The following is a 20,222-nucleotide window of genomic DNA, read 5'->3' on the forward strand; positions in this document are numbered from 1 at the left end:
GTTTGAAAAACATGCATGTATGGATTTTACTTGTTTATCACAGAACCGGATCCCTGAGTTTGATGTTTTGCATGCAATAAATGTAGCAAGTTACAAACACCTGATCCACAGATTTTTAGATCAACTCAACACGCACTAATGCCCTTTTCTTTTTCTTTTTTTTTTTGTTTTCCTTTAATGCATCTATTCAATTTTTTTTTTTTTTTTTTTTACAACCTGGGGATTTTTAGGCGGCGGTTGACATGCAGGCATACAAGTGTCTGTTCAGGTTGTGTCCACGCAAGACGATGCCCAAAGCTCGATACATGCATCTTGCCCAGGAACTGAGTTTGGATCCAGACTGGCCCCCAAAGCCGACCACCACCACAGAGGCCAAGCCCCGCCCTGAAAACGGCTCTGTCTATGACATCATAAGTCACTCCTAGCATCGTCACACTCCCAAACACTATGGGGTCCCCAGCTCTCTCACAGGAAACTTGCATATGAGGAGTACTAAGGGAAGTGCACATTCTCATTCTCTCGATCGCCTTCACTCTTCATGCGAAAAAACTTAATCAGTTCTCACGAATACCGATATCTGTACCTTCATATCTTTGAAACTGCTCCTGCTTTCTCCATCACACTCCATACTGATGCTCTCAGGTCTCATTATTTGACATTTCTGTAAAACAAAAACATCATTGCTCTTTTACTCGTACGCCATTCCTCACGTCTGTTTATAAAAGCAGAGTAGCATTCAACAAAGACTTGCAATCAAAGTGAAAGTTGTGCGGTGACACCTTGTGGTGTAGGTTGAACATCCTGTCAGTTTGTCTGAGGAAAACCAAGTGAAGGGTCACTTCAAAAATGTGTATTCACTCGCAAATATAAAACATGTTCCATAAGATTGTTATAAACGTCAGGTTTTATTTTACACCTTAATAGCCAATACGTGATGGACAGATACTGTGAAAATATTTAAAAAGTACAAATAAACTCTTGAGTGAAGCTGTGCAGCGTAGGGTTGAGGGCATGTTGCCCTTGGAGCGAGGCTTTCAGATTCACCCTTTTCTGAATAAAAATATTGATTTTATAAAAAGGTTGTAGTTGAAAAGTTTGGAGGGTAGAAGAAAGGAAATGCACTTTAAAAAAGATTAAGTAAATGGATGAAAATATTTACTTGATATAAAATTGTTCTATTTATTCTATTTGGTTGAATATTTCCTTTTTGTGCAAGTGTGCGTCTTACCAGTATGTCTTATACTGTCGAAATGCCCGTTTATTTCTCATTGCATGGTGACTCATTTAAATATATTATAAGTCATTTGTAGGGAGCGCAGCAGAATTATGCCCACAGAGAACTTGTGAAATGGAAGTGGGGATTGTGGCTTTATTTGGTTCTTATCGGGCCCTCAGTAGTGAGGGAATACATTGTTAAATCAGAAATGAATTATTCAAATATGTCACCATTCATGGGCAAATAAACAGGCTTTCTAACAGTGGAGGATTTATTGCTCAGAAATGGTGTTACCACAAAGAAATAATCAACCAAATACAAATTTCCTTAATTTTTACGCTTGTTCTTTTCACTATTAGAACTTCCCTTCTGAAGCGCTAGAGCGCCACCTGTTGGCTCTTAGGTATAGTGTGTATACCAATTGAAAAAAGCTCTAATTTGAGTTTCAGACGAAGAGAGCCGATTTGGCCTAAAATTGGCTGATTATGATCACCTGCTAACTTCTCAATGAAGCCCTAAAATACATGTATATTCATAAATACATACTGACTAACTAATTTGTGCATTAGCTAAGGGACATGTTGACTAGTTATTGGAATGAGGTAAACAAAAAGTACCATTACATTACAGTAAGTGATCTGTTTGGGCAGAATGATCTCCTTCTAGACCAGCATAAAGCCTGTACTCTGTTTAGCTATTTGCAAAAATAGATTTTTTATTTTTTTTTCTCTTTGAAAGGCATAGCGTAAAGATTTGGAAAGGTTTTAAAACCCAACGACTTGTTTGACGAAAGAAAACAGTTTGAGCTGACGAAGCTGATTCATGACCTGTATACTTGCTCTCAAATGCCTACAAATTTTTGTGTGAGCACAAAGTTAATTCAGATCCCTTGAAGAATGGAAAAAAATGCTTTTTGTTTTAAGAAAATGACCTACTCTCTAAACTGAACAACTTTATCTTTGACAAAGATAAGTAACAGGATTGACTTTGTGTGGCATTTTTCTTAGATTTCTCTAAAAACAGTTTCAAACTGTTTGGGTGTTTCGGCTCGTTCTTGTGGCATGGTGTCCGCTGTAATTGTCGATGTTTAGTTGTAGGATTTTAACTCTGAGCAATGAAAACATGGGAGTAAAAGCGTTTTCATCTATTCTATGTCCATATCGGCCGCCTTCTGTCCACAATATTGAATAATTGATCAAGAAATGTCAAATTTAGCACAGACTGTTATAGCTTTTCTGTAGATTTTGGAAGCATCTTTAAACCAACAGCCGAATCCTTGTTAACTCTGACAGTGATGACATTAATCTTTATGTCATTTCTTACACTTTTAATACTAAAATGTTGACTTTGTGTGCTTCTGACAGAATAACAGTTTACTCTTTAACTAAACCTTTATGAAAAGCATGCCTGGTTCAACATTTCCTCCATCAGTTTAGTACACAGTGATCTCTTTGCAGACTGAACTGGTGCTTGCTTGGCGGTGAAAACGCTCTTCAGCATACAGAGACCTGCATGAAGCCAGCTGCCAGCGGGTCACCTGACGGTTGCGATGCTACGCATTTAGCTTCAAGCATGTGGCATAACTATAGGAATTAAGAAACATTTAACATCTTACATTGTATATTAGAGACGTAAATAATAATACAAAAGTCCCAGAAACAGCATGCATCTGGTTGGTTATTGTAAACTGTTAACCAAAAGCATGAGACTAGATGACTTAAAGCTTCCTGCATCTTTGGATACGTTCCTGAAATCAGAAGTACGGCTTTTTTAAGCGACGTTTCTTCCTGTGGAAGATTGATTACAGTTGAAATTAGTCATCTGTGTGCTGCTCCTGTTTTTTTTTTCTTCTCCCCTAAAAAATGATTTATGAATGATGAAGCCTGATAAAATTGCTCTATCCATGTCCATCACATATCCTCCATGCATAGAGTTAAGGGCTATATGTTGGGTTCAGTGCTCTTTATTCAACATGTAAAATAAAAAAAAAGCAGTAGAGGAGCTTAAATGTGAACATTTTTGTGATTGGAATACATATTTATATTTTATTGGAGCATTTTGAAATGGTTAAAAATAAAAATGGATGTGTTGCCACAATGACATGTTCAAATAAGCAGATTACTCATACCCAATACTTTTGTTTAATCTATATAGAGTATTTATTGTGACCAGAAATTGGCCACTACATCTTTCTAAGAGTTCTCCATGATTTAGAAAATTCATTATTTTTCTAAGACTGAATGTAGTTGAGAACAAAATGTAATGCAATGCAAAACCACAATTACTGATTTTTATTTCCAAAGACATTTCTTCATATGTTTACTGGTTGCTTAAATAAAAAAAAAAAAAAAGAGTGAATGAGGGAGAAGAAAAGTTAGATTTTTAGCCAGTGGTAAGGTGTGTCAAATGAGATTTGATGGAGCACATCAAGTAGACATTAAGTGGTTAAAATAATACAAGGTTTTGTTTGTGTATATATGGGGTGTACATTTATCTTGTCTGTAGAAGAGTTTAAAGGTTTAATTATAAAGAAATATGGATTTTGAATTATAAAAGGGCTGGTGTGTTTTATTTTTTGCTTTATCTTCTACTTTTTGGTACTGTCACAATCAGTTGTCAATCTCTGATTTTTTTTTTTTTTTGGACTGTTTTGTGTTTTAACTTGTGTAATGTAACTGTACTGTTCTCTAACTGGCCATCAAACCTGGGCATTTACGTCAGTCTGGTGAGAACACTTGGATAAACAAATTGCAGCCAATGTCTGTTTTCGAGGTCTAGATTAAATAAATCAAACCTGAACAATTTGCTCCTGCAGGATCCAAAAGTCCAAACAGATTTTTGTCTAGTTTCTTCCTTTGTCTTTATCTTGAAGTTTTCTAACTATTGAAAAGAAAAAAGCTAACCAGAAGGGAATGCAGCCCGCTTCATGTTTCTAGTTTAATCATCCAAGGTGTGTCTTGACATTTTCTCTGCTTCCATGTGAAATGTAGCTTGCAAATAAAATGTCTGTTGCTGTTTATCATCTTGTTGCATCATAATGCTGCTAGGAGCAAAATGATTCACTCATCTGTGTCATATCTGCACCATTTATTTAGAAAAGAAATACATGTGTAAATGCTACTTTTGCATTTTTCTACTGTGTAGTTTTTCTTTTTGATTCAGCGAACCTTCAGCAGACTTCTGAGCACATTCACTATAGGGTTCATATTAAAATAATGTTAAAACATGTTTTCTCTTGGCATTCACATATGGTCTAGGTGTGGATGAATAACTTGTATGTTAGAAATAAATAAATTGGACTTAATGGTTCACCCAGAAAAATGCTATTAATTATATCTTTTTAACCAGTTTGCCTGCAGCTTAGCTCATGGTTTCTTTTCTGTGCTCTTTATTTTCAGCTTCCTCACCTCCTCTCCTGGGATATATGTATTTTTTTATTGGCAGAGATGTATAATATTTTGACAATTTTCTATTTTATAGTTTATTTGTATTTATTTTGATTGTTTATTTTTTGTTTATTTTTTCCTCTGAAGATCGTGTTGTAGCTTTATGTCGATTTGTTTTTCTTCACAATAAATGTTCTTAAAGCAACTTCTTTTTTGGTCTAAGTTTTTCCATCAACTTTTAATGTAATGTATTTATGAGATAGTTGTACAGAAATATATATTTTTTGTGTATGGCGATGTATATATAAATTTTTAGTTCACAGGTGTCAGTTTGACTTGTTTTAAATACAATTAGCCTCAAGAAACTGACAGTTGGGAGAAATTTAAAAAAAAAACCTGCCCAACAACTGGTCCAATAATGTTTTATATCGGGGAGGGGGAAAAAGATTATACGTTATTGGCAGATAAAGCGTTGTTGATGACGGGTAAGCAAAGCTGCAATGAGCCAATAGTTGGAAAAAAATAAATAAATTAAGGAAAACATCAATAACTGCGTCGGTAGCATCATCCTTCTGTCAGGGGAATATGCAGATGTTTTCATTATCGGTAAGCAGAAATAAAAGCTTGAAATGGGTGTTTAATAATCTAAAGTGTTTCCCTCAGTGAGTTGAGTTACTGAAATGAACTTTTCAATGATATTCTAATTTGAGACACATCTGCACATCCTTCATAAACCGAACTCCACAGCAGCATAACTGCTGTAAAAATGTAAAATGTAAAAATGTAAAATAACATTATTTTAATAGAGGACCCTTCAATCTTTCTGTATCCTAATCAAAACGGGAAGGATTAGGATTATTCTTGAAAAACCACAGATTAATTAAATGAGTATAGAAGAAATTTCAGCCATATAATGTATTAAACTTGTGTTAGTGGCAGCCAAGAGTCAGATCAATCACACCTATTGTGGTCTTAACAGAAGAGCCCCACATTTTTTTTGTCACCAATTAATATTTCTCTCAGATACAAGTTTGCTATTGATAAGCAAGACTTTTGTCACCAAATATTCTGTTGGGTAATTTGGTTTCTGTAACGGAGGTCTTGGGAAAACAGTTTAGACTTCCCCTGTTACTTTATGCAATAAGTGTCAACTTCCTATAACAAGGTGACGAAATGAACTTGTAACTACCAACACATTTTCATGACAAATGTGTGCTTCTGTTAGTTCTTAGCCTTCCCTGCGGTATACCTTGTCTTTAACAAACTGAAGTGCACCTGTTGTGGTCTCAGTTTTTCCCATTTAAATGTCCAGTTTCAGAAAAGTGTTTAGCCCTTGCAAGTTTAATCAGAGCTTCTTTGGTTTGCACAGAAGTTGCATCAGAAGTTTTGACATTAAAATCCATATAGTTTTAACAAACTTTAAATAATAACCAATTAACTTCATAGTTCAGTAGACAAGAGTGCACACAAAAATGCACTAGTAGGTTTTATGGGACTTTTGTGCCAGGGGCATCCAGGTAATATCAATAAAAGTAATTTTATTCCAGTAATTTAATTCAAAAAGTGAAACCTGTATAAAATCATTACACACTACGATTTAGGTATTTTAAGCATTTCAGAATTTTTACTTTAATGAAGGTGGACATCTTGGAGAAACTGGCTTCAGTGACAAAGATGAGAGTTGTGTAAGAGGAGAATTCTTTTTGGAGGTATATATTGAATTGAAGTGATTTTTCTTTCCCCCGAGAGGTCGGGATTAAAGTCGGAATTCTTTTTTTCAGAGGCCCTTATGTTCTTCAATTTGTTATAGCTTTTCTCAGATAAACACCTTAATACACCGGAACCATAAGACTACGGTGTCAGTGCACATTTGAAGGTAGTACCACTCACCGGAAGTGGAACTATCACACTGCTTGTGTCCTTGCTAGCTAACGGGCTTGTGAGTTGCCATTAGAGGCAGGCAAATGTGTCCTGATTGGAAAGATGTTTTGAGCTGTGACGGAAGATAAAATCTGACAGAGAGCTACATTCACCTGTTGTTAGCAGCGCCATGTTGCGTGTCGGGAGCTCAGCTGCCTGGTGAGTTCAGTTTTACTGAAGGTAACGGTAGCACAAGCTAGCTTCGGTAAAATGAAGCGGAGGGGGTCCTCTGACAGCTGATGGCATTATAGTTAGCTCTGTTTTGAGACTGGTAACTAATGTCCTGGTTTAAATAGATGTAAGCCTGAAATCCCACGGATTTACCGGCTGTGTATTATACTAAATGCGCTTTAAACCGAATTTCCATCTGGTTCTGTTGGTGCTGAGTTTATTTAACTGATAGCCGACTGTAAGCAGCTAACCTGAGTGGTTGGGGAGTGTATTTCTGCTTATCTTGACTTTAATAACCTACTTTTGCTTCATGCTAAATTGACCTGTTCATGGACCTATCCAGTATACACTAGTATGAGTAGTTACTGTAGCTTACTGTAGCTATTGTGTAATTATATGTTGCTAGCGTTGCACGATTTATGATAATGTATTGTGTATATTAGGCATCAGAATCTTTTACCAAATGCTTCTCCGATTAATCGTTTTTTCTTGTAATTGTAGCCGATCTATTTTTATAATAATTCTCTTTTTCTATAATCAGTATGCTAAGTTGCAAGGATTTCAAGTTGGACCAAATGATTTAATCTGAAAGAACATAATTGTAAGAATTTGAGATGTGCTGTACGACTACAGTATCAACAAATCAACTATGAAGCTACCCATAACTACACTTTAACTATAATAATGTAATGTAGAAAATTTCTTACTGAGAGAATCTGCAAAATTGAACTAAAAATAAGAACCAACTATTGATGTCTAAATGATTTTATGCAATTCACAGAAATAAGTACTGTGACGTTCTGTTAGGACACCCAGGCATCAGACACGTTTGTTTTTAACAAAAAGCATAAGGCAGCTGGTAAGGAATAAATCAGCCAACACCAAACTCCTCTGACAGTAAAACAGTGCAATGAATGAACACATAATAATAATCAGTAACAGATTTTCACGTATTGATTTTTCTTTTTCTTTACGAAGACATATTTGTGATAATTTGTGAATGAATGTGCCTAATGGATATACAGTGGACTTTTTAAGATAACAAATTCATATTGTAAATAACTTAAAAAATTGTTAGACACTAATAATACCACAATAAAGTTTTAAAAGTGGTGTGCTATTCTGAAAAAAGGTTAGTATCTATGTGGAACCTCTGATCCAAAACACTTTCATAGAACAGTTTATAATTACAAGTGACTCAAATTTATTACTTCCAACATGTCTCGTATCTTGAACGTTATTTTGCTTTGCTACCTGAATCAGCTTGGATTCCAGTGCTATTAGAGAGAGCTTTGACTGAACAAGATCCTGTTCTCATTTACACTTCCTCATCTTCCTCACTCCAGTTTCAGAATATGATGACATGGATTGACCTTGCAGCAGATTTGACTTAACAATCATGGGCCTATATGTTGCTGTGTCTTGCATAATTTTTACTGTTGTAACAATTTTCAGCTTAGTTGTTAGATTTTCTTTGCACTGCAGACTTGTACACAAATATTAAAACTTATTAATAGTAAATGTGGTTGTGAGTAGTATTCCTCTTCTGTTGTTTATCAAGAAGGTAAATCAGAAGGTGTCTTTACAGTTGGTGTAGGTGGTCATAATAAAAGTTCCAAAATTATAGAATCATAAAATGGAAACAAACGCCGCTTGTTTTTTTTTTTTTTTTTAATGCCATATTCCTCTGTTATTTCAGCGTGGCTTGTAGGAGCCTCGTCTCAAACAATATGGGGGTGAAATTCCGGATCCCACTGCAGAAACTTCATCCTCTGTCTCGTGCCATTCACCATCGTTACTCTGGAAACAATAACCCTCACCGGACTCCTCATCGCACAGCAGCGCGATATTTTACCTCCATGTCCCGGTTGCCCATGCGGCCTGTGAAGCCTCCTCCGGGGTCTGGTGGTCACAGGCACCAACAGCAGCGTAACTTCTGGGTGGCCCGCCTGGCAGCCCGGCTGCTGAGGCTCCGATACATCCTGCTGGGAACAGCAGTTGGAGGAGGTTATACAGCTAAGAAGGTCAGTGCTAGTTATTATCACTTTATGTTGTGTCAAAGTCCATTTTGTGGATAATGAAGTAAAAATCCTTCATTACTGGTTTTAATTTGGTGCATATTTGTAAACAGACAGCAGGTAATTTTAAGTAAAAAGTCTCTTAATTCTTAGACCTATGAAGAGTGGAAAGACATGCTGCCTGATTTCAGTGAATACAACTGGGTCATCCCTGATTTTGTGTGGGAACTGAGTGAAAATATTGATCTTGGTAAGTTTCTTTTTTTATCAGTGATCTTTGGTATTAAAATTGTCGATATCAATTTATTTTACATTGTTAACCTTCAATCACATGTCAGATTTTTATACCTCACCGACATTTTTGCATTTAAGATAAACTGGCAAAAGCATTACCAGAGATGGAAGAAATCGCTAAACTTCTGCCTGACTTTGAGAAGATTGGAGAGAACTTCACTTTCCTTAAAGGCCTTCTTTCCTCTGGTGAGTAAACTGAACATTAGCTGGATGCTGTAAAATAAGAAAATGAATTCAAGGCCACATATGGGATGAATTAGAATTTCCAGAGGAAGGTTGCTGTCTGTATTTTGGTTGATATTTTAATTTAATGTTTGATTTATCACCTAGCTTTGGGTGCATTTAAAGCAATATCTTGATCAACATTCAGTATTACAAACATGTTATTCAGCCTGTTTCCTGAATATCTTCCTCTCTGCAGTTTTTCTTACTAGAGTGTGTTTATATACTGCTGCTGTGTTTGACAGACTGATATGAAACCAAATAGTTCTTATTCATTCTCTCACTATGTTGAATTTTCTTTTGCGTCACTGCGTGTTTATAGTGTTGCAAAGTTTTCTTTGTCATTAAACTTTACTGAGTCACTGAAAAACATAAGGGAGTAGTTTTGATGTTTTTGCAAAGACTTTAGTTTTGATGAATTTTTCAGAATGGGGAAATACAAATATATTCTTGACCAACTAATTACTGATCTGAGCCATGCAAGACGAATATTACACATTTGATTGGTGCTTCTTTAATATCCACTGATTGATCTTTCCACAAACTTTTGTGAGTTCACAAATACTTTAAATAACATACTTTATTTGTAGTAAACAAAAAAAAGGTCAGTCAGAGATCAGATCCAGTTCAGGATTTAACTCTTTTATCGGTTTCTTCAGGGACTTTTTCAACTAAAGCTTCTGCTCATCCACAGCTTGTCATTACGCATCATTATTGTGCTGAATTCCTGGTTTCACAGCCATCCCTCTACCTGTCTGCTTCATGACTTACATCTTGTGTTCTTCGTTTCTCCTCTTCTCCTGTCCTCCACATTTTTCACAGGTGTGAGTTTGGGTAGTGAAGTCAAAGGAGTCTCTGGCCTGCATCTGTTAGGTGTGTAATCCCCGTATACTAGTAGAACTGTCCATACCCCTTTTTTCTTTCTGTCACTCTTCAATGACATCACACAGGACTGTGATTATCTTAATGTTTAGATTTAGCAGTGAGGAAAGTGGACAACCATATTCCAAATGTGCAGAAGGAATTTGTTTCTTTCTGTAGTTCTCACAAAAGGACTTTCAAAGACTCTCTTGTTTGTCTGTAGTTTGTTGTCTTACTTTCTTACTCTCTTTTTCTTGCCTCTCTCTGGCTGAATATTGTCCAACCTTTTTAGGTCTTTGCCTCCTTTGACTTCAAGCTCTCCTCTCACTTGTCCTGAGGGTTTCTTTTAACTACACGCTCATTACTAACCTTTTCAGCAGTCTTCCTCTGTCTCTGGTTTCTGACACTCAAATTTTTGAAAAATGTAGTTTTATTTTGAATTTTATACGACTCGTTTATGAACCTGTGTGCCAGGTTCATAAACCACAGCCTTAGCTATGAGTCATAGAAAAACAAAGGAGCGTCCCTTGCAATTATTATTATCTCTTGTTTGCTCTTATGGCTACCAATGGCTTCATAAATATATCTTATGTAATTTGCACTAATTTACATTCTGTGTTTTAAACACATTTCTTATGTTGATAAGAGAAGTGATAACTTTTAAGATTTAAACATGATTTAGTCATTCAACCAAAAAAATAAATTGGTGTCAGTTTTTTTATTTTTTATTTTAAGCAAGTGTGATTTGAACAATGTTGCACCACATTAGAAACGAATATTAATCTAAAGTCAAATAACATTCATCTAAATATGAACCCAAAATATAATTTTCAAGATTTCAGTTTTCTTTCAGAGGAAATTTATTTAGATATAGATGTATTTTGTCTCTTTAATAAACTATTTAATCGGCAATAAACATATCAGTGTTGTCATTAGGACATCTAGACTAACTAATGCATATTTTACCTCAGAAAATCTGTTTTACTTACCTACAAACTCAAGGATTTCAGCAACATTTTTCAAACATTTAAACTTAATCACAAATTTGTGGGCTTTTTTTAATCAAGCACCCCTCGAAGCCTTGAAGCATTATTATATTTTTTTGTCACTACTTTTTTACGTCTTGTGTTTTTGTTTCCTCTTAGAAAATTCAGGCGATCCTGCTCTAAAAGCTACAGATTCTTCAACCAGAGCTGCACATGATGCCAGTGACAAGCAGTACAAAAAGGCAAGTGTTTAAAATCTGTTTCACACGTCACAGCTTTTATGCTCTCTCAATGGCAGCACCACTCTCTATCATTTAAAGGGACTATATTATCATTTTTATATATTTTTTTTATCATTATTTGTCTTCACGCTTGTATCTCCCAACCAATTTATTTATTTTTATGACTGAAGTCAAATCCAAGTTGAGTTGAGCGTGGATTTTTATGGAGACTTAACTGGTGTGGAGTCTGAGGGCCGTGGGTTTGAGACCTAACACACAAACACCCTAAGGAGAGATTTAAAAGATCTTGGTGTTGAGTCCTGTCTGCCTGCAGTTCACCACAGAGATGAATGAGGACTTGTTTAAAACTTGGTTGTTCAGTGGCCTGGCAGCTGACTCTGCTCAAGCTTTTGGTCGTCAGCTTGGTTGACTCTTTCTTTAAATAAAACTGCAATAGTAAAAGTATTTACTGTTGTATTTTTTCCATCGTTCCCAATTAGTGGACTCGTATCATACATATCCCAACAACAAGCAACGACTCATCATGCTAGCACCTTCCTATTTTAGCAGCTGTGGCTAAGAAGACTGTTATATCAGAGAAGCAAGTTTTAAATGTACTTACCCTGTTAGAAACCAATGGAAAGGCATAATATGGTTTTTATTTTTTATCCTTTTGAAATTTGTGGCCTTTGTGGCTCTAAAATCTGATGATGTAGTCCCTTTAACTTCTATTTGCAGTCTGTCACCATTTCAACCATAGTTAGTTCAATCAAATGGCCATCAAAGATACATGAATATACATTTTTTTAAAGTTACTTTATAATAATACTTTGAGACACTGTGCTTAGAATATTGCACATTGAATTCAAAAATTGCATCAAATAGTAACATTTCTGTTTTTCGATTCATTCAGTTTATTGGATGTGATTTTGCACTTTCTAAAATCTGACATTATTTTCAGATTTTCCAGAAATTATACAACATACCGCTTAGATTTTGTATCACTCTTACTGAGAGCTGGAAAACACTCTCAGTAAGAGTTTACTTATTTATTAAATAAGTAATAAATACTTATTTAGCTCTGATTGTGAGTTTAAAAAAAAAAAAACATCTTGGTAACTTATACTTTGTAGTGGATTTTTGGTTACTCTTTTGAATTTTAGTCCTTTATTTGTCTCTGCAAAAAAATATATTTTGTATGTATTCATTCCTCCTGTCTTCCTTCCTACCTTCTCGTGTTTCGTTTTATTGTTACCATTTTCTATCTTTTGTGTATTTTCATAACTACGCAAAGTTAAAACGAAACCAACCTGAAAATCTATGAATTAGGAAGAGGTGCATTTTAACCCTCCCGCGGTCTTGGCGCTGCAGATGACGGTCGGACAGCGGGGAAGCGGAGTGAGAGGGGGGTTTTTGTGTCAGACTGTCTCGTAAAAACGCACGCGGAGTTGGCGCGGCCAGGTACAAAGTAAAAAACAGTTGAGGTTCATACGACCCCATCTCTTAAGACCACGGGAGGGTTAATAAACTTTTCTACCGGTTTCCCTCTTTGTACCTACAATCAGAGTCTCCAACATGAACACAACTTTTATATTCCATGCCTTACTCCCAATGCAAAAGCTAGCGCTCTAAAATGAGACAAACTCTGTGTTTCATGATGGGGATCTTTGAAACTAGACAGAATCCACCTGCTTTTTGCTTCGTCTCAGTAGATTTTAATGCTTGCTTTGCTGATTTAGTTTTCACTTTAAGCATTCACAGACCAGGTGAGTTAAAACCACGTTAACATTTTGTTTTAATACATAAAACACTTCAAGAGAATATTACAATTTTGATGTTGTCCTTAATCTCCTATGGTGCATAAGGAGCACCAGTCACGGTTGCTGCCGCTTGCTGGAAGGCACTGATTGTGGTATTAGTTGCCTTTTCTGCCCTCAGTCTGGCAAAGTTTGTTTTGAACCAAGACAGACTTTGTTTTATTCACTGACGATGGTGGCAAGATTCTGAAAGTTAAAGATTCTTCTTGATTCTTTCAAACAAATCCTGACTGAATTCTGATTCTTCCACCTGAACAACACCAGTGCCAGCTGTCCCGGCTGGGTTTCCTGCAGTGGGATGCAAGCATTGGTACACATGGCATGGATCAACCCGGTGGCCGGTTGTTGTTCTTGGGTTTTTATTATTATTTTCCTCCTCCTTCCTCTCTCTCACGTCTCTCTGACGCACCCAGCAGGGTCTGCTCGGAGAGCTGATTTTTATTCAGCAGCAGATCCAGCGGCATGAGGAGGAGGTCCGGCGGGCCGCTGCAGCCAATAGTGCGCGTACGTCGTCCCAAGAGCATGCTGCGAACCACAACCCCTCGACACAGACGCGCAAGGTGAAGGTCCCCCCTCACTTTGATCCCAATCCCACCAACAACTCCCAAAAACGTCCAGCTAAAGGACAGAGGAGGGACAATTTGGTTCAAGTGAAGTGAGATTAATTTGAGCTGGAGTCAAGTTTTGCATAGATTGGTTGCTTAAATGTAGAAACTTTCAACAGTGTTTTATTGCTTTTGTCATGCAAAACAAACATTGTAACTGGAAGGTTTTAATCCTGTCAGTTTAGGTATTTATTTCATATCTCATGAAAGAAAATATACTTTATCCTTTTTTGTTATATTTGTAGAAGTGATGACACAAACCTGGAGTGCCTTGCAAACATATTCATATCTCTAAACCTTTTCACATTACAACCATAATTTTCAAGTGTATTTTATTGGGATTATATAAAAATGTGGCATTTATCTGGTTTTAGTCTCTTTAACTAAAAGACTAAAACCATGTAACTAATCTAATAGTTGATTTTTGAACCCGAAATCAATTATTAGAGTCCTAATTTCATCTCAGTATAAACCCAGTGGTTTGTTAAAGGCTCAATAAGTTTATTAGAGACCAGAGAACACAGCAGACAGGTCAGGGATGAAGGTGTGGAGGTTTTTTAAAGCCGTATCTCAAACTAAGAACACATCACAGAGCTCTGGAGCTGCTTCCAAAGTTCAGGTCGAAGAATCTGTCAACGATTTGTTGTACGCTCCACAAATCTGACCTCTTTGGAAGAAGGTTTTTGCCGATATACTGCAGCGTTCTTAGTATGGCAGGAAACTAGAACTGCACGTCACCCTCACAGTTGATGGGAGGATGGATTGAGCAAAATAGAGGACAATAATGGTGATAAATAAAAGCTGCAACAGTAAAGATGAAGCTGGAGCTACAATAGAATGTGTTCCCTGTTGAAGTTCAGAACTATATCAATAACCTGCTGCAAATTTCTATTTTATATTTCCAGTCTGACTCAGCTTGAGCTGTTTTGCAAAGATGAATTAATAGGAAGGTTTGTCTGCGGAAACTTGCAGCAGTCATTGCAAAGTGAAGCTGGCACTCCACGCAAGCTGGCTAAATACAAATGCATGACACGCCTTTCAGACTTTTATTTGTGCAGAAATCTGAAATGCGTGCTTGATTTTCTTTCCATTTTCAATTTTTGCAATCCCTTCTGGGGGTCTGTCACATAAGATCCCAGTAAAATATGTTGAGGTTCATTGCTGTAATGTAACAAATTTGAACAGTATAAAGAGTGTGAATAGTTGTGCAAGGTGCTGTATCTCAACACTTTTAGCCTTCTCTGAAAAACTTGACAACAGTCTCCACGTCTGACTAAATGCGTATCACTGGGCTTAGATTTTCCAGTAATTCTTGCGTGACATGCATGAATCTTTTGCAGCCTACTTCTAGGAACAGTTGCAATGGATTTAGTTTCTCATGACCATAGATGTAGCTGGATGATCAACTGTCTCGTTTAGTGTTTGGGAGCACAGCATGAACCTGTGTGGCAACCAGCGGCATGGTGTGAGCTGACCTCTTTGAAAATCTCTGGGATGAACTGAAGTTTAAGTCAAGATTGAAGCCATTAGTTCAAAAGGAGCTGGTTTGTTGCTGTGAACTTTTCTGCATATTGCTGGAAAATATCTCAAAACAAAACTCTTGTTTCTGTTTTTTAGTGAAGAAGTAGTTCTGCTCATGTAGTTTGCTGTGTCTGTGTGTCTTTTATGTTAATTTTACCTTCTCCCAGTTCTGTTTCTTCTTGTTTCCTGTCTTCTGTTGGTCTCATGCAGAGATGACACTCGGTCATACAATTACTAAAATCTAATGGGGTTTAACAAAATCAGGTCTTTTGTAACAAAATGATTTTGTAAATAAACCTGGCTTGATTTTTACAGGATTCACTCTTTAATTTCTGCCTGTTTGTGGATCCCTGAAATTAAAGCTGGGTTATAGCAGTTATATGTTGACTGTCTGCCTGAAATGTTTGGATCTTTATGCATTAACATGACTTTCCATTTTGATTCTTTTTGTAATACAGTTTGCATGTATTGAACCTTTGCGGTGATGGTGGGAGTTTTCTCTTCTGAAATAGTACTCTGAGCATAATGGAAAGCTACAAGCCGAAGGCTGAAAGGAAGCATGAATTTTACCCATTTATCTTGTTCGTCTTTGTTTCTGCTGTGACTTTCAGTCATCAGACAAAGAAAAGATTGACCAGCTCCAAGAGGAGCTTCTTCGAACTCAGGTAGTGCATCTCCAAAATCAAACGAAAATAATAAAAGGGCCTTGTGAAATGCCTGCTAATATGATTAATTATTTCTTAGTTAAAGTATCAGCGCATGCTGGAAAGACTGGAAAAGGAAAATAAAGAGTTAAGGAAAGTGGTGCTGCAAAAAGATGATAAGGGGATTCATCAAAGGAAGGTGAAGGTGAGTCATTTATCGACACAAACCTTAAACACTTTAATATTTTAAGGTTTCCATATCTGCTTGTGGTGTGGCTGTTAAGATTGTTTAGTTATGAATCTGTTCAATTTGTCACTATCAATGCCATTTAATGTTTTTTTTTTATTTTTTTATTTTTCAGAAATCCCTTATTGACCTTTATTCTGAAGTCCTCGACATCCTGTCTGATTATGATTCCAACTACAACACCCAGGACCACTTACCCAGGGTGAGGTGCACAATTTGTAATCCTCAGCCAGATTTCAGATTATTTCTTAAGCAACATTTTGGTCTTTTTTTTTTTTGTTAAATTTCCTTATTAGTTGAATAATATCAGCATTTTATACTCCTGAAAGTTTTGAACTACCTCTTGGTTTGTAATTCACTCTAACACTAAATATTAGTGCCCCATGTTTCTCTATTGTATTTAGCTGATGTCATTTGTATCATGTAATTCCTCATGGTGTAACTAATGACCTAATTTGTAGTTTATCCAACGTCTCTCCTGCTCTCTGTCCTTCAGGTGGTTGTGGTTGGCGATCAGAGTGCTGGGAAGACCAGCGTCCTTGAGATGATTGCCCAGGCCAGGATCTTCCCCAGGGGATCAGGAGAGATGATGACTCGCTCTCCTGTGAAGGTGGGTGGAGGACAGAGTGGTTTTATGTGTGGATTCGATTCCTTCTTTCTCTTAGAGCAGTGGTTCTTAGCCAGGGGTTCGATGAGTCGGTCTCAGGGGTTCGGCGGAGCCTCTGCCGCAGAGATAAAGACACACTTGTGTAAAGTCGTGATGATGTGCCCCGCTTTCCCATCACTTGCTGCAGAGTTACATTGATGTTACATGACGTTTTCAGAGAATCTACCTTTTAAGAAGACTTGGTGATGTTGGGGTAACCCAACTAGAGTCTAGTTGGGTCACCCTATGTCTTGAATTTGGGGGAAAAAAATCATATTTTTGTCACTGCAGAAAGGTTCAGTGAATGCGCATATGAAACTGGTGGGTTCGGTACCTCAAAAAAGGTTAAGGACCACTGCCTTAGAATAACCTCTATATTGTCCCTACAGGTAACATTAAGCGAAGGTCCCCACCATGTGGCCATGTTCAAAGACAGTGGCCGAGAGTTCGACCTCACTAAGGATGAGGATGTAGGTCACACATGCATCTGATTTATTTAAGGATTAACTGCAATCCTGTTGATTTTTCACACATGTTTGTTTCTCTTCTTGGTTTGCGTGCAGCTGGCTGCTCTGAGGCATGAGATTGAGCTGAGGATGAGGAAGAGTGTGAAGGAGGGACAGACAGTCAGCTCTGAGGTTGGACAAAGTTTCATCTGGATTATTAACAAAAAAAATTATCTTATTTATTTTTAGAACAGTTGATAAAATACTTTCATTTGTTCCACAACAGACAATCTCTTTGAGTGTTAAAGGACCGGGTATTCAGAGGATGGTTCTTGTTGACTTGCCTGGTGTCATCAGTGTGAGTAATAAAACTTTTTCAGATAGACACTGATATATTATTTTATATCCATACATAATTTTAATATGTATGGAGTGCTGTTGCTAGAGGGTTCCTATGCAATTGGGAAATGCCTGGAATTTGTAGGAGCCCCAGTTCTAAAGATACATGTTTTTTTTTTTTTTTTTGTTTTTTTTATAAAACAAAGATTTTATGTAATTAATGTAATTGAACTACTTTCTAGACGGTGACGACGGGCATGGCATCAGACACTAAGGAAACTATCTTCAGCATGAGCAAGGCCTACATGCAAAACCCTAATGCTATCATTCTTTGTATTCAAGGTGAGACATGGTCATTTGCTTTTCCATTGCCTGATGTAGAGGGAACATAATATAGGAACAGTATTTGTGGAAAGGTCCTGAGATTTCCACAAGAAATAAAAAGCTGGATTCCAGGTTTGTCATTTTTGATCTGTTTGTTCTCCCTCGACCCAGACGGCAGTGTGGATGCAGAGCGCAGCATCGTAACAGACCTGGTCAGCCAGATGGACCCTCAAGGCAGAAGGACCATCTTTGTTCTAACTAAAGTGGACTTGGCTGAAAAGAACCTGGCCAGTCCAAGCAGAGTAAGAGATCTGAGCCGTTCCAACACAAGTGCTGCTTTATATCTGTAATTATGCACTGACTAGCTGTAATTTTGGTTTCATTTCCTGGTGAAGGCACCCATCCAACACTGCAGTCACTGTCTTATTGATCTGCTTCAATTACTGAATTAAAGATAGTGATGCTGCATTTTCACTTAAGCCAGTAAAATGTTAGTCACCAATATTGTTTTATATCCAGGTGATCCACTAGAGGGAGCTCAATCTCTTCTAATGGACCATACACCAATCAGGCATAACTTTATGACCACCTTTCTGATAGTGTATTGGTTTACTTTTTGCTACCACTGGTTCACAGTTGCTCCATCTTTGAGCCACTTAAATGTTCTGAACCAGGCGTCCAACCATCAAAATTTAGTCGTTGCAGATTTGCTTAAACATTCGCACTTGTCCTGTTTTCCTTCTTCTAACTCACCAGGTTTGGTTATAAAAGGTTCACTTTTTGCCTCATATATACCACCCACAGACATGCAATGATGAGATAATCAGTGGTATTCACTAGACTTGATCATATACACCGTTTATATATATATAGTGAACTTTGTAACCCAAATTGGAGTTTCTTACAGTTTGATCTGTGCCTTTGAAAATACTTTTTTTTTTTTTCTCTTTTAGATTCAGCAAATTGTTGAAGGAAGGCTGTTTCCCATGAAAGCTCTTGGTTATTTTGCTGTGGTAACAGGAAAAGGTAAAAATTCTTCCAGAGTTTTGCGGCTTGCTGTATTTATTTTCTTATTTTTTCACTGATTTTTACTGACTGTTTATGTCTGCATTCAAAGGGGGCACCGGGGAGAGCATAGATGCAATTAAAGATTACGAAGAAGACTTTTTCCAGAACTCCAGATTGCTGAGGCAAGTTAAACTATAACAAACAAACTATCATGACTATTCAAGTGAATAACTGTGAAATTGAAAGTAACGTTTTTGTGCCAAAAGAGACGGTATGCTGAAAGCTCATCAGGTCACCACAAAGAACCTGAGTCTGGCTGTCTCTGACTGCTTCTGGAAGATGGTCAGGGAGTCTGTGGAGCAGCAAGCTGATGTTTTTAAAGGTATGCTCGCCTGACATTTACTAAATGTTTATCTCGACCAAAGGTTCTGAGGCAGTAATTGTAAATGAACCAGACAATGCTTCCTCTTCACACTAAGAGTCTTCTGTCTCCAGGTCTTTCTCGGCCCACCCTGCCACACTTCCCCGGTCCCTCCCTTCTGCCTGCTTCAATTAGTCTAGACAATCACAAGCCATTGCTAACAGCAGAGGAGATTTATAGCTGTGAGACTGCAGTTCCCATAGACCCATTGTGTTGCATATCGATCTATATCCTATCAAATCACATGCGGCCGGCTTTCATCCTCCATTCTTGGCGCCACAAAGCTGCAATTAGACTAATCTGCAGTGTGGATAGGGAGCCGAGGGAAAAGGCACCAGGCTTGCTTCACCTGTGTGTGCGCGCGCACGTGTGTGTGTGTGTTTGTGCATACGTTAGAGCTAAAACTCTTGACTTTTGATGAAGCATAGGCTACTGGCCCCATTGCTTCACCTCCTAAGGGACCAGTTAGGAGAGAGTGTGCAAAGTGTCCTCAGCCTCTCTTATTAAAGGATGGACACCATTAGCAACCTGAAAGTGTGTTTTATATCACGCTACGTGGAAATAAAATGAGCTGTGTGTGCAGATGGTTGTTGATTGTTGAAATCTATTGTTGGATACATCGGAGCAGCTAAAATTAGAACGCTGTTAAATGACTGGAGGAAGTTCTTTATCAGGGTGTATATGTCAACCCATCTTGAAATTGTCATTTAGTGATGAACATCATATAATCTTTATAACAGTCCCATCTTTCCTCAGCATCACGATTCAACCTGGAGACTGAATGGAAGAACAACTATCCTCGTCTGAGAGAACTTGACAGAGTAAGGCGAACACAGTCCATGTTTCTCTGTGGTTCTTTCATACAAAAGCTTCTTAGTAAACTTATCCTAAAGCTCATTTGATTGGTTA

At 37.3% G+C, this 20,222-nt stretch overlaps 2 protein-coding genes across 6 annotated transcripts in view; both read left to right on the forward strand.

The window, feature by feature from the left end:
* The window catches only part of atp13a3 (ATPase 13A3), a 32,944-nt gene extending 28,137 nt beyond the window's left edge, over window positions 1-4,807 (forward strand). For both annotated transcript variants that reach the window (XM_015011474.2, XM_015011466.2), the window contains one exon: window positions 231-4,807. In XM_015011474.2, the coding sequence (XP_014866960.1) occupies window positions 231-425 (195 nt within the window). In that variant the 3' untranslated portion in view covers window positions 426-4,807. The remainder of the gene's footprint in view (window positions 1-230) is intronic.
* Window positions 4,808-6,478: 1,671 nt separating this feature from the next.
* opa1 (OPA1 mitochondrial dynamin like GTPase) overlaps window positions 6,479-20,222 on the forward strand; it is a 31,021-nt gene continuing 17,277 nt past the window's right edge. Inside the window, exons 1-20 of one of the 4 annotated variants that reach the window (XM_015011503.2) lie at window positions 6,479-6,681; window positions 8,393-8,717; window positions 8,865-8,961; window positions 9,084-9,191; window positions 10,050-10,100; window positions 11,234-11,316; window positions 13,529-13,672; window positions 15,850-15,903; window positions 15,983-16,087; window positions 16,245-16,331; window positions 16,626-16,739; window positions 17,165-17,245; window positions 17,339-17,413; window positions 17,508-17,579; window positions 17,803-17,902; window positions 18,056-18,186; window positions 18,838-18,910; window positions 19,002-19,074; window positions 19,159-19,274; window positions 20,070-20,134. In XM_015011503.2, the coding sequence (XP_014866989.2) occupies window positions 6,653-6,681; window positions 8,393-8,717; window positions 8,865-8,961; window positions 9,084-9,191; window positions 10,050-10,100; window positions 11,234-11,316; window positions 13,529-13,672; window positions 15,850-15,903; window positions 15,983-16,087; window positions 16,245-16,331; window positions 16,626-16,739; window positions 17,165-17,245; window positions 17,339-17,413; window positions 17,508-17,579; window positions 17,803-17,902; window positions 18,056-18,186; window positions 18,838-18,910; window positions 19,002-19,074; window positions 19,159-19,274; window positions 20,070-20,134 (1,983 nt within the window). In that variant the 5' untranslated portion in view covers window positions 6,479-6,652. The remainder of the gene's footprint in view (window positions 6,682-8,392; window positions 8,718-8,864; window positions 8,962-9,083; window positions 9,192-10,049; window positions 10,101-11,233; window positions 11,317-13,528; window positions 13,673-15,849; window positions 15,904-15,982; window positions 16,088-16,244; window positions 16,332-16,625; window positions 16,740-17,164; window positions 17,246-17,338; window positions 17,414-17,507; window positions 17,580-17,802; window positions 17,903-18,055; window positions 18,187-18,837; window positions 18,911-19,001; window positions 19,075-19,158; window positions 19,275-20,069; window positions 20,135-20,222) is intronic. The other 3 variants (XM_015011521.2, XM_088005019.1, XM_015011531.2) reach the window with 3 other exon arrangements.

The sequence above is a fragment of the Poecilia mexicana genome, unplaced genomic scaffold (assembly GCF_051168715.1).
Source record: "Poecilia mexicana isolate PSO_F unplaced genomic scaffold, ASM5116871v1 scaffold_4, whole genome shotgun sequence".
Taxonomy (NCBI): Eukaryota; Metazoa; Chordata; class Actinopteri; order Cyprinodontiformes; family Poeciliidae; genus Poecilia; species Poecilia mexicana.